Source organism: Ictalurus furcatus, chromosome 14 (genome assembly GCF_023375685.1).
Source record: "Ictalurus furcatus strain D&B chromosome 14, Billie_1.0, whole genome shotgun sequence".
NCBI lineage: Eukaryota > Metazoa > Chordata > Actinopteri > Siluriformes > Ictaluridae > Ictalurus > Ictalurus furcatus.
Genome location: NC_071268.1, coordinates 18,430,648 through 18,448,580, shown reverse-complemented (window position 1 = coordinate 18,448,580; position 17,933 = coordinate 18,430,648). Strand labels below are relative to the sequence as shown.

Below are 17,933 nucleotides of genomic sequence, written 5' to 3'. Positions count from 1 at the left end.
ATGTGTACTATTCATTACTGTGTGATTTTTAAGATCCCTGCAGCTGTTCGTCTTTACTTCTTTTAGGATTATTGTCTTAATTTCCTGTCCCACATAACTTGTACTGCATAAATGAGTGTCAGTGCATGATCAAATATGTTCAGACCCTTAAGGAAGAGTTTGTGAATAATTTTGTTTTTAGATTAAAACAGCTGATATCGATGTCTGAATATCTTTCAGATGTGATTTGCTGTGTGTGTTGCATCCAGCCACTTTTAAATGCTCAGTGGTGACCTTAAAACATTTGAATATAACATTTGACCACTTTCATACTGTTGATAAATCCTGCATTTGCATCTGCATTTAACTCATACTTTAAAACTGAAAAGTATATCCATATTGCTTTCATTATAGTGCCATTGGGTTTTATGTGGTATTTGACTTAGCACTAAATAGTTTTATCAGCAGTTCAACCATCAGGTACAGGCCAATATTAGATTGTGACCACACACACACACACACACACACACACACCAAGGAGTGTGCATAGGCCATCTGGTCTTGCGCACACACACACACACACACTCACAAACACGCAGGTAGGTGTGGCCCGTAGATGCTGTGACGCTTGCCATAATTAAGCTTATGGTGTTTGTCTACTTCCCCAGCATGAAGCAGAGCACTGCACAGTGCCTGTCCAGCATGACTCACACTGTCCAGACCGGACAGCAGAGACCAAAAGGCCAACAACCGAGTGCATAACCCTCACACTGCAGAGCGACACAGACTCACTATACTCAACACTTCATGGGTAAAAAAAAAAGTGTGAAAGAGTCACAGGGTTAGTCTGTAAAAATGACATTCTAAACTCTATATGTCTGTAATTTCTTGTATTAAAAACATGTCAGAAACATGCCTGCAAAATCAGATGCTGCATCCAGACATAGGAGATAGTATACTCCTCTACTCTACTTTTCATAAATGCCTGCCAATTTGGGTTTCATTATAATAATAAAATGCTGTGTTGCAAGTAAGGTTCAAATGTTACAGTTTGAAAGTAGATCTCTGCTCACTGAAATTCAAACAATTCAATTCACAGAACGTGTCGATGTTATGGTTATTTTTTAATACCTTCAGTTTCGCACTTAGGCAAATGATTATTTTTGGACAAACTGGACAGTTGAAAATTAGAAAAGAAAAATCACAAATAGTCATTTTTCCAGTCTTCAACTGTTCAGCTTCAGTGAGCGTGTGTTCATGATTGCCTCAGATTCCTGTTCTTGGTTAACAGGAGTGGAACCTGATGTGAGCTTCTGTAAAGTGTAAAGGGTTGTAAAGTGTGCCTATTTGAGTTACTATAGACTTCTTGTCAGCTCAGAGCATTCTGGTCATTCTCCTATGATCTCCAAGGTGTGTCAGCCTGCAGACAGGCTGCTCACAGATGTTTTTTGTTTTCCGCACCATTCTGTGTAAACTCTAGAGACTGGTGTATAATTCTCAGGAGAGCAGCAATTGATACTTGCAATTTTGATGGAGATGTGAATGGTTTCTTGATTTTTTTCCACATAACTTCACATCTATTCAGCAACTTGATGAAAATATCTACTTTAAGTTGAAGAGTGGGTGGCGTCTCTATACATTTCATTGTCCATATTCAGGCTTCATGTTGGCTAAGAAAACAATGAATGACATTGTTTCTCAGCTCAATATTAGTGAGATCATTTTCACATTATGACAACATTCTGCTGGAGTTTCTATTTGGGTTTCAGTGTAACTAAGATTAGGATCAGTCCAATACTACGCACAGAGACAGAAGAGCGGTTTACATAACAATCTATTGTTTTATCTCACATCTAGACAAACATTCAATAAATTCCAGAAATACCATGTAAAAGTCAGTATCGATGATCTGGGTATGAACTGCTTAGTATGTTGTTCCTCTTGATTTTTTGGATGGTTTGTCTTGTAGTAGGGTCTGAATAGGCCTAACTGCAAGGACCTAAAAAGTGTAGTAAATGTTATTGGAAAATTTATAATATATTTTCAGTTTTTTATGTTCAACATGGATCCTATGAGCCACAGAAACTGCCTATTATAATTTCTAGCCAGTGCACAGTAGTTTAGCACAATGATCACATGAAGTCACTTTGTCATCACCCATGTCAGTGTTTGTGTTTTTGTGAATTTATTACAATAATAAAGGTGTACATGAGTTGGAGTATAATGTAAGATGGGTATAAGTTATTCTCCTACCCTTCTCTATTCTCCTCTTCATCCAGGTTGGAGATAAGCTGAGAGCCAGCCAGTGAGATGTCGAGTGCGGCCAGAGGGAGATCTCGGTAAGCAAAGCTGACCAGTTGCACTGGAGCCATGCACTGGCCTTCATCCTCCACCTGCTGGGAGATCACTTCCAGGTCAGGTGCTGCGGACGGCTGAGATGGCCTGCACACACAGGGGGCTCAGTCACACACCGGGCTGCTGGAAAAGAGTGCTGAAGAATCTCACACTTGACCTCTAAAGATGAAACCAGAGAGCTACTGACTCAAGTAGCCATGACCACATTAGTCATCAAACAGCCTACAATACACCAAAGCATATAATGTATGTTATAAACACATTATTGCAATACGAATCAGTTCTTACTAATAATAGAAAGACAGAAAGACCAGAGTTAGTGTGTTGCTATGATGTCCACAGCGTAGTAAAAGAGAGAGAAAAAAAAACAGTGTTAATTTGACCCTGACCACCATCAGAGTGGAAGATTTAAGACAGGACGCAGACACTGCACGACGAAAAACAGCAGTGCATCTGTGTGTCATACCACAGCAAAACTTCATGAAACAAATGCAGCAAAATATACAGTAAATGGACAGATAAATGACATTCCTGGGGTCAGTCAATGGAAAGCACACACTTTGTTACAAATAATGAATAATAAATCACTGCTCATAGTGTGGATATACATTCAGTAGAAGTTATGGATGAGGAGTGCACCTTATAACTGTACATGAAACCTGAGATATGAAAACAAACATAGCGCAGGCGAGGGGAGTACAGTCCCATTTAATGAAACATATTTTAATGCATTACAGGGTAAAATGAGGCAGAGACCAGACCCAGAACAGAATTAAAGCTATAGGGTAAATGGGGAAAGAAATGTTTGATGTTTCATTGAAATATGGGAATGTCTGCATAATTAAAACGGACAAAGCACCTCTTCTCAAAATATAATGTGAAAATATCGTTTTAAAGGGTAGGAAAAACTGGACAATGTTACAAAATTTTACATTTTAACACAGTCATTGTATACATCAGTATAACTTCTTGAGTTTGCCCAAAGGAATACTGTTTTGAACATGACACCGTATATTTTAAGGAAGGTCTGGGAAATGTAGTGATACATCAATATAGTGATATAGTGGATATAAAAAGTCTACACACCCCTGTAAATATTGGGTTTTTTTATGTAAAAAAATGAAATAAAGATAAATGATTTTCTATCTATAATGTAAGGAAGCCCTAAAAGGACATGCATTATTTTTTCTTTGTTGTTTTCTCATGATTCTTGTGATCTTGACTTATTTTTCTCATGCTCTTGACATAGCAAACGTTGTTTTCTCACAACGTAATTTTATCACAAGCTTGAGTGAGTCCCTGATCAAAGTAAAAACTAATTTGCTCATCAATGATGCTGCAGGATTGCACCAAGCTTTTGCTGGCTCCAGAACAATAATGTTGTTATGTCGAGATCACAAGAAAATTAAGTCGAGATCACGAAAAAAAACAAGAAAAAAAAGAGTGATATAGCAACCAACAAGATTTAAGTGAAAATAGAAACACTTTATGGGAAAAAAAGAATAAAATTATATTAACCTTGTTGCACAAGTGTGCACACCCTTTTACAATGGGGCATGTGACTGTGGCATCGTAGTTGTCATATTTATTTAAATTTATTAAGAATTTTGAAAACAAAAGAAAGAAATATGCAAAAACTACATAACAGGGAGCACAACCAAGAAAAGACACAAAAATCATGCTTGGTTCTAGCCAGGGCTTGCTAATAATTGCCTTGGAAATCCTTTTTTTATTCTCAGTGCAAACAATAGTATAAATTACATTAATCCACATACAGCATTTCCACTGCTGAACACCCCTAACATCATACACTAGTTCAGATATCAAATTTACCAGAAATAAGTGGTTATTAAAGATGAATGAACGAACAAATAATCCAGTACAATCCCAGCACTAAATAAATCCTGAAGTGAGCACTAGGACCTGACTTATATACCTTTACCACTCCCTACATGGTAATAACAGTCATAATCCTACATGCCTGTACTGCGCTCATAATGAAATCAATATTGCAATACTTAAAATGGATCAATCAAGGACAGAGGAGGCAAGCAAGAGCAGGAGCTGCTGCCTGGCACTCATCCCAGTCCCTCTGGGTGAAGACATCAATAATGACACTGTGTGAAAAAAAGGAGGAGGGACTGATTAAAAGTAAGGAGGAACAAAAGGAAGTCATGTAGTAAGCATACAGATAGAGGAAGATGTAGAGGTTAAAGAAAGTCTTTTGCATTTAAAATAGGAGAGAGTGAGACAAGACACTTTCTACACACATTCAGTGTATGGTTGTGTGTGGGTTTGACCCACTCTGAAATGTTAATGCAGTCGGAGTTAGAGAGTCAAATGTCCCCAACTTTGTGTATGCTTTATGACTAATTCCTACTTAACACACTCTTTTTAAAGGTCGTGCTCACATTTTCTCTACACTGTGTGATTTAAAAGATAAGGAGTAAGGTGGCAACTCTTTTACCATTCAAAACATATTTTAAAAATTAAAAAAGATGCAACAGTTTTGTGATTGTATGAAAATGTGAAAGTTAAAGCCATACAGGATACAAGTTATAAAAGACTATAAACAAGAGATATGAATTACCGTGTTTGGCAAAGGAGCATGAAAATCTGTTATGCTACTAAAAAGACCAGAATAAAAGCAGTACTGTAGGATACTGTACAGTAGGACTGTGTAGTGATGCAGGCAGCAGAATATTCCCCTCTGAAGAGCAATGTTCTGGCTGTAGCATTCGCCTCCTCTGCTCGACTGACCTCCACGTCTGGGAAACAGCAGCTTCAGCACGCCTGCTGCCCTCACCCTGATGCTATATGTACACTTGGCACTCCTCCCTACTGATCACCGGCAGCGCTTTAATCACACGTGACACACACACACTCCTCGGAGTAACAAATTCACATTTCTAAATTATCATATGCAAATGGATAGAGCTGTCAAGTCCTCATGTGGGCTTGATGCCATTTTAATGGCACTGGTAGGATGACAGTTAGATGCTAGCCTTAACTCTACAAGACGGTCAAAAGAGACATATTAGCTTTCATTAAATATTTGATATAGACTAGATATTCAGAGCTATCAATACATGATAAGGAGCCATACTGATATTACTATTTAAAATAGTTCAAAATCACTTCTGAAAAGATAACTGGGCCCGGATCAATATGATGTAGCAAGGTCTACGAGATATATAAGCACATTAGAGATGCTAGCCTGACAAATATTTTATAAATAAATCCAGTTTACAAGCTGCACATATCTCTCTTAATAATGCTCATTCTCATAGCTGTCCCAACGCAAACAAACACCTATCTGCCCCTGGTGAGTGTACAGCCCACTGCAATTAATCAGCCAAAGAGAATCGATAGAAAGAGAAAAATAAAGAACCCCAGTGGGAGCTAACTTGGTTTTAACTTTAAAGTGCATACACAGCAAACACACACTTTTTACCTTTTAGAAATGCTGGGAAAATAATAAAGGTGCATGAGATCCTGTACAGTAAAAATTGCACGAAATGGTGCAGGGTAAAGTCAGGGAAGGACGACCAATTCACTTCACAAACCACATAATAAAAGATTATATCTGATAACATAAAATGAACAAATGCTCCTCATTAATTACTATGAGATTTACAATGCCATTGCCACTGCTCAAATGATTCAGGTCCAGAAAAAAAGAGTTACTTAGAGTGACTAAGGCCAGTTATCATTCACTAAAAATGTTAGAAGCCTGTCTAAAATATTAACTAATTCAATAACATTCCAAGGTCATTAGCTTGTCAAAATTAGGATGAATATGGTGGGGGGAAATATGCTAAGTAAGGAATAAAAAAAAACGATGGGTATGCTGTTATAGGAAAATTAAACAGGGGTGTGATGCGGTCCGACATGAAGGTGAGTTACAGTTACCAACCCAAAGTTGATTTATTTTCCTACATCATGTGATTAATTCCTCTTATACCACAGCAATTTATCAATTATTAATTTTTTTTAAACTTAATTAAAGAACGACACACCATACTCCATTAAACATTATGGTTAGGTCCTCTTAACACTTAACTATATTACAATAGCTTATTATATAATATATAACTATATTATAATAGCTTCTCATATAAAACCTCACCATATCAACAATTACACATTTTTACACCACCTACTGATGAGAATTGAGCAATAAACAGTGCTATGCTATTGAATATAGGGCTTCAGAAATAAAAAGTTGAACTTTTGTTGACTTAATACACATGCAATGACAAACTAGTATATAGTGCTTAATGACATGTCATACTATGCATTACAGTATACTGGTATAAAATATCCCTTTTGAAATATCTCATCAAACTGTAAAATTATGAGTAGAACTAAGTAATAACCATCTGTCAGCTCATACGAGAGAGAATTGCTGTTTCAGCACACTGTGTGAGATGGGGAGGGCATCCAAGTCATTGGCATTCTGGCTGCTTCCTGCCACGCTCTCCTAGCCAGCTGCCCACAGCACCACGCGGATGTTTTACTCAACAACCAGAACTCAGTAATCAGCAACAAAACCTCTCCATGTCCAGTGGGATTTCATATTTAATGCTCAAAAAAACACATTCCTTTCTTCAAACCATTAATATAGAAACATGTTGTGGCCAGGTAAACAGTCAGACATGCTCTAACCATCAAAACACAAAACATACACTCTGAACAACTGAAGGACATTGTTTCAGGGAATTAATCTATCCATCTTCAGTAGCCACTTTATCCTGGTTAAGGTCATAGTGAATCCAATCCCAGGGAGCACTTGGTGTAAAACAGGAATAAATCCTGGATGGGATGCCAGTCCATCACAGGGGAGCATACACACACTCACACCTAGGGACAATTAAAAATAGTTAATCATCAAGCTTTTGGGAGGTGGAAGGAAACCGGAGAACCTGGTGGAAACCCGTGTGAATTGAACCTATCATCCTGGAGCTGGCATTTTCATTTAATTAGAGCTCATTCCCAAGCTGAACAAACTGCACAAGCTACCTAACAGGCCACACAGCCACCTGCACTAAGCAAACCATGAACATTCTTTGGAGAGCTAAACTTTATGTGTCCTGCGCACATCTGTTGTGCCATCAAAGCCAGATGCTGCAGAAAGCACTCAAGCAACAAGCTGTCAGGATGAGTTAGCAAGTAACAGATCTCCACACCTATACTGAGTGTCAGGTACCTTGAAAATAAGGACCCACACACCAAAAATATTAATCTCTCATACAGGTCAGATAAGGATATAGGCTGTGCTGGTGTCATCCATTCTTACACTGAATTAGGACAAACCAACAAGACTATGAACTGCTAACTAGCAATATTATTGTTGCATCACTGTTATGCCTTTCATATTTATTTCTGTAAAGCCGCTATGATGAATATCTGCCAATTTGAAAGTGGGCAGTATAAAAAGAAAAACCTTACCAGTTCTAACCAAATGTGATCTATGTTTGAGAACTGTCCTACATAAACGTGTCTGTTTATCAAAGAAATTATGTAATGTAATGCAATATAGCCATTGTGTGGGTGGTTAAAGCTTTGGCTTCCCCAGATGAACAGACTGAGAGAGTCGATTGCAAAAAAAATAAATAAATAAAGACCTCATTAGTTAGAATGGTCCAAGCGAAATGTTAGTTGACCTTTTTCAAACACAAAACCATCTTCACAGTATGTAGCAGAGTGTCTAAGCATGTGTACATTTCCAGCACACACACACACACACACACACACACACACACACACACACAGAGAAAGTGGGGACAATGCAAAGAATCCACGTAGACACATTAAGTAGGCTAGTTAAATCAGTAGAGGTAGAAATTGAATTGCTGAGGTGCAACCACTGTATGTTGTATAAGGATTGTGCCAATGATGCAAAAACAGAACCTACTTCTTAAGCAACCCAGTCTCAACCCAGTCTCAGCAAAAAGCGTTCAACCTATCTGCAGCACCTTCTGTAGGATGAATATCAATGTTCTGGATATGTTGCATAGAGACGTATCAAACTTTCACTTAAATGCTCTGTATGCTACATTCTGCACCAACATATTGTAAATGAGCTAACCTCTATCACTATGCTATTTGAATCATTTTACCTCTTTTTTTTTTTTTTAAATATTGATCATAGCCCACTTTATGCGTAAAGGTTGTGCTTTTCACAACATGTGATTACACTTACCAGGCTCTTGAAACTTGTCTGCAAACACAATCAGGCTTGTAAGTCACATGGTACAGGTATTTTCCAAATGCAGATAGTTTTAGGCTGTAAATTCTTTAGGCTATTGAGAATACAGAGACGTTCCAAATATCCATTACTGTACCATGTTATACCCACATGGGAAAATACCCACATTACCGTACCATGTTACCGTGTGACTTACAAGCCTGACTGTGTTTTATTTTCTTATTCACATTAAATTAAGTCCAGGATAGCACCAAGAAAAGAAAAGCCCTATAAAGAGAAAGAAAAAAAAAAGAGTAGTTATAACAGTTGTACACAGTATGTCCCTACAAGGATTGGAATATCTGACAGTTTTTGGTTACTGAGGTCAAGGACAGGTGTGTGTGTGTGTGTGTGTGTGTGTGTGTGTGTGTGTGTGTGGTTGTAGAGTGTAAATGTAGATTGTAGATTTAACTGTTTCTGGACCAGTGATATGAAAATACAACCTCATTTTATTGTGGATATTAGGTGTATTACTACGTAAAAATGAAAAGTATGCTTTCAGAGCTGTCTGTCCAAAAATCACTGCTCAGTAATAAAAAACTTCTAATAGCCAACTATGAACCATACATATGATCCCAATTCTGTGGGTCAGTCTGTGCCCTGTTCACACTGAATATGAGTAGCACTTCATCCATCAGAGAAAGAGGAAGCTAAACAGAAAAAAAGATAGACAGAGACAGATAGAGAGAGAGATGAGAGAGGAGGAAAGGGATGGAGGAAGAGAATACCAAGTCCTCTAGCCCAAGAGACTCTTCAGGAGTACAAAAATAACTGGCCTGAGATAATACTGCAGGAGAACTTCCCATCTGTTTTTACACAGCAGCTCCACTGAGGAAACAAAGTTCAGCATCATAAGCCGCATCAATTCACAGTTCTGTCCAACAGGGAGGACATTATAATGGGTTTCCCCCATTCACTAGATACAGTGTTTTCCTTCTACTTTTTTTTCTTGTCACCCTGCTTTGTTACACCCTGCTTGGTTTATATAATCGATTCTTCATTGTAATGAACCACTTCATTTGTCATTGACCTGTGAAATCTCTAACTGCATTCTGTCCCCTTACACTATCCTTCTCACCCTCACCGTCCACCATGGCTGTCTTCAAAATGCTGTCTGGCAGGTACACAACAACTGATAAGATAATATGACAAACAGCGGTGATAAAATGGAATTTGGCAGAGGTTCCCCTTTTGTATTGATCAGAGATATGTTCTGGGACTTTTACTGTATGAGGGTAGTTTGAGTAAGGATAGCTAGAGGAAACAACTACAAACAGTCTCCAGGCAATATGGCTGCTCATCTTGCTAACTTTGGTTCAGAGACACAGGGCCTGGAAGGACGAAGAAAGGGCATGGACCGATCAGGTGTTCCATATGAATCTCACAGCACACTGAGAATCTGATGGTACATCAGTGTGGGGCCATAAATGATGATATCAACTCCTCAGGCAGCAGACGGAATAAGGAGGAAATGAGTGCTAGGACCAGGACACCACAGTGTCACTTTTGAGTGAGGTGTCACATTAAAGAGCTGTCATGCTGCCTTGACCTTGATATTAACTTTGTGCAACTGGATGCAGATTGAAATATTGTGTAAAAAATGTCATCAAACCAACTTCTTTTTTATCTTTAAAAATATATATCATTTAGTAGTTAAATCTGTAATTCATTACATACACTCCCAGACCACTTGATTAGAAATACCTGCACACCTGCTCATTCATGCAATTATCCAGTCAGCCAATCATGTGGCAGCAGCACAGGCGATATTTTTCCTGTTTATCTATGCGATATCTTCAACTGCCTAGTTTCAATGATCCTGTGCCCACTGTAGCCTCAGACACCTCATTTTGGCTGACAGGAGTGGAAGCTGATATGGTCTTGTGCTGTTGTAGTGCACCTGCCTCAAGGATTGATGTGTTATGTATTTTGAAATGCTTTTCTGTTCACCACAGTTGTAAAAAGTGGTTATTTTAGCTACTTTCCTGTCAGCTCAAACCAGTCTGGCCATTCTCCTGTGACCTCTTTCATCAACAAGGCTTTTTCAATCCAAGGAGATCAGAAATTTCTGAAATACTCAAACCAGCCCATTGGCATCAACAACCATGCCATGGTCAAAGCGACTGAGATCACAATTCCCCCATTCTGATATAGGACTTGAACAGTAACTGAAGCTCTTGACCTGTATCTGCATGATTCTATGCATTGTGCTGCTGCCACACGATTGGCTGATTTTATAATCGCATGAAGGAGTGGGTGTACAGGTGTTCTGAATAAAGTTTCTGTTGAGTATATGTTTTACTATACTGTATATGTGATTTTGACTTCATTTGTCCAGTGAATTCAGACAAATCATTGTTTCACAGCTTTATGGTAATATCAATCCACACAGAAAAAAAAAGAAATAAAGCAAGGAAATACTCTGACGATGTGAAACATAATACAATCAGCTCAAAGTAACCAATTCCCAAACATACTACACAAAAGCAAAAGGATAAACACATTGATTTATAAAGTCAAACACCATCCTATCCCGACACCCAAAGCTGTTCAAATGCAATAAATGTTCCAAGCTCTTGACACACACCCCATATGCAAGAACCCCAATTACAAAAAAGTTGGGACAGTATGGAAAATGCTCATAAAAACAAAGAGGAGTGATTTGTAAATGTACTTTGAGTTGTATTTAAACAAAAAACGTGTAAAGACAAGGTATTTGATGTTTTACCTAATCAATAAAGCATAGTATTTTTTAAGGTAAACATTTATTTTGAATTTGATCCATGCAAAATGATCCAAAAAAGTTGGGACGGGGCAATTTAGGACTAATAGCGATGTGAGAAGTGGAAATAAGAAGGTGATGTGAAACAGGTGAGGCAATCGTCTAATCGATAGTATAAAAGGAGCCTCCAAAAAAGGCCTAGTCCTTCAAGAGCAAGGATGGGTCGAGGTTTGCCAATCTGCCAACAGATGTGTCAATAATCCAACACTTTGAGAACAACATTCCCCAAAGAAAATCGGTAGGATTTTGGGCATTTCACCTTCTACAGTGCACAATATAAATAAAAGAGTCAAGGTGCGTAAAGGGCAAGGCCAAAGAACACTTCTGAATGCGCATGATCTCTGATCCCTCAGACGTCACTGTATTAAAAACCGTCATGAGTCTGTAATGGATATCCTGACATGGGCTTGGGAATACGTTGGTAAACTTTTGTCAGTCAACACCATTCGCCGCTGCATCCACAGATGCAAGTTAAGTCTTTACTATGCAAAGCAGAAGCCATACATCAACACTGTCCAGACGCGCCACCGTCTTCTCTGGGCTCGGTCTCATCTGAGATGGACAATAGCACAGTGGAATCATGTTTTGTGGTCCGACGAATCAACATTGCAAATAGATTTTGGACAAAACAACCGTCGTGTTCTCCGGTCAAAGAGGAAAAGGACCATCCACGCTGTTATCAGCGTCAGGTCCAAAAGCCAGCGTCTGTCAAGGTATGAGGGTGTGTCAGTGCCCATGGCATGAGTAACTTGCACATATGAGAGGGCAAGATTAATGCAGAAAGATATGTACACATTTTGGAGAAACATATGCTGCCATCCAGAGCAGGACAACGCCAAACCACATTCTGCCCGGATTACAAGCGCATGGTTGCAAAAGTAGAGAGTGTTGGTACGAGCATGGCCTGCTTGCAGTCCTGACCTGTCCCCAAATAAGGTAATGAAGGCCCTGTACAATTGCTCAGCTGAAGAAATGCATAATGGATGAATGGGGGAAAATTCCGCTTGGTAAACTTAACCAACTGGTGTCTTCAGTTCCCAAACGCTTAATAAGTGTTATTAAAAGAAAAGGTGACGTTACACAGTGGTAAACAGTCAACTGTCCCAACTTTTTTGGAGTGTTGCAGTCATCAGATTTGAAGTGAGTGTATATCTTAAAAAATAAATTGAATTCATAAAGTAAAACATTAAATAATGTGTTAATTATGTGTTTTCAGAATAGTACAGGGTAAACTGAATTTTAAAATGACTCCTTTTGTTTGTTTTTTTTGCATTTTTCATACTGTCCCAACTTTTTTGGAATTGGGGTTGTACATACATACACATATATTCATGGACATACTGCTATACTTGAGTAGATGCAGACAATAGCAATATTCATTTTAACTTGCTCTTGGTAGCTTACTTGACATATTTCCTTATCAGATAGATGGTGCAAACTGTAGCCTACTTACTGTGGGTGGCTCATGATGAAGACTGCAGTGGACAGGGACCAGACTTCCTCCCCACAAAAATAAAATAAACAAATAAATTAATAATAATAATAATAATAATAAAAAAATAAAATAAAAAACTTCTCCTAAATTGAAGATCCTAGTTGTTCCAGATGGGGATGACCACACGCATACCAAACCTGTAATGAGAACAAAACATATACTTAGATGTTCAAATAAAAAATGCTTAACAAAATCAAGATATATGTGCCCCAGTAACATGAGTATGATGGATAACTGTGCAACTAAAGCTACATACTCAGGTGTTAAAACACATTTGTGGCTTAGATTATTTAATCAGTCAATGGAAATGAGGTACTGGCTTGTGAAATTGAACCATCAGTATAATTAATACAGCTTTTCCTTTACAACTGAGATTATAATAAAGTTATAGTAGCTTTATGCTGGAACTCACCCAGCCTTTTTTGATTCTACAAAAGAGCATACAATTACAAATGCAATGATTTGATATTAGATTGAGCCATTGTATTTCATCTGACTTGCTGAGACATGGAAATTAGGAAATAGGCTCTTATCACCTCCTGCAGCAATTATGTGATTCTCGCCATGCACAAGTTTATATATATATATATATATATATATATATAGGTATTAATTCTAGTTAAGTTACTGAAACTTCATGTAAAAGTCTTCAGCTCCTCTGGATAAATCCTAACCCGGACATGCCACATTTGAGCTCTGGCCAAATCAGCCTGTTGAAAATTCCCCGTACTCCTTTCCTCTTACTGCGCTCAGTATAAAATGCATGTGTGAGCACTGAGTGAGTGCATAAGGGCTTTAGTGACGTTTGATCACAGAACTGCCATGAGGGAAATGGGGGCATATTATTGTACAAACAGCACTATTTTCAGCAAAGCAAGCTTTATCCAAAGCCTGAGCTGGTGGCGTGACACTCTTTCATCTAGGTGTGATGAAGGTCTCAAACTCAATCTGGACCAGCATCCATAAGCATCTGTGGAACTCATTTACCACTCATTTCAATTATTTAAGTGTTGTGATGAAAGTTTAGTGAATTGTGAAATTCAAGCGTCCAAAGCTGAGCTCAAAATCACAAGCTGAATAATAGCAAGGTTGAAACTGAGAGGGAATTAGTGCAGAAATTAGGCCCAGACCTTTCAATTACGGATGATCATGCAGGCGTATATAGTTGTACAGTTATATAAAAGTGCAATAGTAGTATTAGGAATGACAGGACGTGTATAATGGTTCGTAACATGAGAGCAGAATAAGGAGAAAACAGACTACTGTTGAATCTGTTGAACAAGTTGAATTAAAAATGATCGCAAGTGTAAAATAAAGTGATCATCACACATGGCCTGCACTCTATCCACTGGCTTAAGTCAAACTGATGTCTGAAACGTTTTATTTGCTGGGCTGTACTTAGTATCGGTATTGAAGCCCATGCTCACATGAAGCACTGCAATGGCACCAAATTATATTTTACATGTTTGCTGATCTGATCCACTGATGTATTTTATGCCATGAATGTGTGTGATGTTGACTGACATGACACACATCATGCACATAAACAGAGGACACAAACTGTCTTAAAGCAGGCCATCATTTACACCTCTGGTGTTTTGCATTTGCAAATTGTCATCAGATGATTACAAACTGTCAGCTTGGTTACTCTGAGGATATCAGGTCAGTATGAGTAGGTAACACTTTAGGATACGGATGCGTCAGTAATGACTAACTACACAGGAAGAAATGAATAATGCAATATTAACTTTCTAGTAACTACTATTAACTAACTAAAAACGCTGATTAATGAATTAGTACGTAATAGTAGACAGATGAATGCGGTAGTTCACTCTTAGCTAATCAATAACTACTACTTCTTTCATGCCTCCCGGAGAACTACTAAGAAACCATATACAGTTTCATAATTAATATGAAACTGCTACTGTTAACAAATAGACAAGATTGTTTACATAATCAATAGGTAATAGCAGACTTATGATTTCTGTAAGCTGTTTGTGAGGGACCAGGGCAGTCAGGGCACAAGGGACACAGTTTCCCCAAAAAAGAGTTTAATGAATCAAAATATATATTTACAAAGAATTCAAATAATCAAAATCAATATATAGACATATAACAGAGATCAACTTGTAACGTGGGCCACACCATATTCAATTTGTTACAAACTGAACAGAACTAAACTGAAATAGCTGAGGACTGAACAGAACCAAACAAATAAATCAACACAGGCGGCAATACAGACGGACTAGTCCATTTTATACACACATGGGGGAAACAAAACACTTCAACTAAAAATAGCAGTGAATATGGCATGTCAGCCTTTAATGCGCACCGACCCCATCGGAGATTCCCCAAGGCAACCATCCACTCCTCAGTTCATCCAACACAACCATAACTTAAGGAAAACTGTATTAACAAAAGTGTGTACAACATAAAGTAGAATGTGTGCACTCCAACTAGTTCAATGATGCACTGGAATCAATAAAGTATTTGAATGAAACAAACTGAGTGTGAGTCTTAATATGTCGTGATTACTGATATGCAAATATGTAAACCATTGAGGGAACGGAAACAAAAATAACTATTAGATTATGCATTTTCCCCGCAGTTATGATGAATAAATATCACGTGCAACCAAACACTGAAGTCACTGTAAACTGTTGAAGTTTTTGTAAGGTTTTGGTTAGTAATACCTTCTGAAGGATTTGGTAACACTTGAGTCATTATTAGCGGGCTACCATGATTCTTACAAGAGTGATTAATGAAAACCTAATCCTAAAGTATAGAATCTTCTTACATAGAAGCATATATTCTTGTGAGGCATGTTAAATAAATAAATTACTGTATAGGTTACAATTTGTCTGGCATTTGGGATATGGCTGATGACTTGAAATGTTCCAGTAGTCTCCATGACTCTCTAGTGATTCAGTGACAAGTGTGGACCTAAGCTGTCTTCTCTTTATTTAAGTATTAATAATAATGTGGAAATTTTTTTAACAAATAAGGGTGAAGTTCAATTCAATTAAATTCAGTTTTATTTGTGTAGCACTTTTAACAATGGACATTGTCTCAAAGCAGCTTTACAGAAACATATAAATACAGGATACAGATTTTAAATGTGTGAATTTATCCCTATTGAGCAAGCCGGTGGCAACGATGGCAAAGAAAAACTCCCTAAGATGAAATGAGGAAGAAACCATGAGAGGAACCAGACTCAGAAAGGAACCCGACTCAGAAAGGAACCCATCCTCATCTGGGTAAAGTTCAAAGGCATGATGGAAAAGTGGCCACAGGAGTAAGGTCCCGAAATGTGCATTTAAAAAGCCATTTATTTACAATGATCCATAGTTAGTAAATCATTCTCTAGGAGGAATGATAAAATGTACTAATTATTAACAGTTTACCCAAATCATAAGTCTGCTTTTACCTATTGATTATGTAAACAATCTTGTCTATTCGTTAACAGTAGTGGTTTCGCATTACTTATGAAACTGCATATAGGAAGGCATGAAAGAAATAGTACTTATTAATATAGTTTCTTAGTACATTTACATTAATGGCATTTGGCAGACACTCTTAACCAGAGCGACTTACAGAAGTGCTTTGAAGTCTCTATCAATAAATACAGCCTGATACTGGTTCACCAGGTCATGGACAAAAAATACCATCAGTCTTAAAACTCTGTTGGGAGGTAATATAGTAAGAAAACACACGAACATTTTTTTTAATGAAAAGTGAATAATTTAAGTACTTTAGGAAGAGGTAGGTTTTTATGACGTGGTTTGAAGACCGCCAGTGACTCAGCTGTTCGGACATCTAGGGGAAGTTCATTCCACCACCTAGGTCCAGAACAGAGAAGAGTCTTGATGCATGCCTTCCTTGTACCCTGATAGCTGGTGGCACCAATCTAGCAGTGTTAGAGGTTCGGAGGGAGCGTGGGGCAGTGCGGGGTGTGATAAGTGATTTGAGGTAAGCGGGTGCTGGTCCATTTTTGGCTTTGTAGGCAAGCATCAGTGTTTTATATCTGATGCAGTGTTTTATATCTGATGCGGACAGCTACAGGAAGTCAGTGCAGGGAGCGTAGCAATGTGGTGGTGTGGGAGAAGTTAGGAAGATTGGAAACCAGTCGTGCAGCTGCATTCTGGATCAGTTGCAGATGTCGAATGGCGTTCAGAGTCAGACCTGCAAGGAGTGAGTTGCAGTAGTCCAGCCTCAAAATGACAAGAGACTGAACCAGCACCTGAGTGGCCTGTATGGATAGAAATGGACGTATCCCTCTGATGTTGTAAAGGAGAAATCGACATGAGCGTGTCAGATTAGCAGTGTGAGAGGAAAAATACAGTTGATTGACCATGGTTACCCCAAGGTTGTGTGTAGTAACCGAATTTCTCTGGGAGGCATGAAAGAAATAGTAGTTATTAATAGTTTCTTAGTAGTCCTCTAGGAGGAATGAAAGAAATAGTAGTTATTCATTAGCTAATAGTGAACTACAGCATTCATCTGTGCACTATTACTTACTAATTCGTTAATCAGAGTTTCTAGTTAGTTAATAGTAGTTACTAGAATGTTAATATTGCGTTATTCATTTCTTGCTGTGTAGTTAATCATTAATGACGTATCCATATTCTAAAGTGTTACCTATGAGTGTTCACACTTCTGAGTATTGGTATTGTATTAAATTGGTTAAACATTGGATTTGCATTGTTGTGTACTAGCATTCCAACTGATGGAATCAAGACAGATTAACAGTAAAAAGCTAAACTTAAAATTCTGCTCTCCAGCATATATACAAAGCGCCTTTCTATAACATGCATACAATTTTCTGTCATAGGTAAAAAGAGAGGAAGATGACCTATTTTTGGTAGTGGCACTATCAGGTCTGGGCAGTATACTAGCACACACAGCTCCCTCTCCTGCCTCCACATCACACTGAAACTTTAGCAGCTGATCACTGATCCACACACTGTCACACTTCAGCTGGCACAAATGAAATGCAAAAACAGGACTCTTTGCTGTAGGAACTATGGCAATGATTTTATTTCATAGTGTTTATATACCTTTACTTGCCTTTC

General features: G+C 38.1%; 1 protein-coding gene across 1 annotated transcript in view; it reads right to left on the bottom strand.

The window, feature by feature from the left end:
* Positions 1–17,933, bottom strand: part of tmem266 (transmembrane protein 266) — a 61,892-nt gene that overhangs the window by 35,886 nt on the left and 8,073 nt on the right. Inside the window, exons 3-4 of the mRNA XM_053640864.1 lie at positions 12,820–12,998; positions 2,233–2,421 (exon numbers count right to left, since the gene is read on the bottom strand). Of these exons, the coding sequence (XP_053496839.1) occupies positions 2,233–2,421; positions 12,820–12,833 (203 nt within the window). The 5' untranslated portion in view covers positions 12,834–12,998. The remainder of the gene's footprint in view (positions 1–2,232; positions 2,422–12,819; positions 12,999–17,933) is intronic.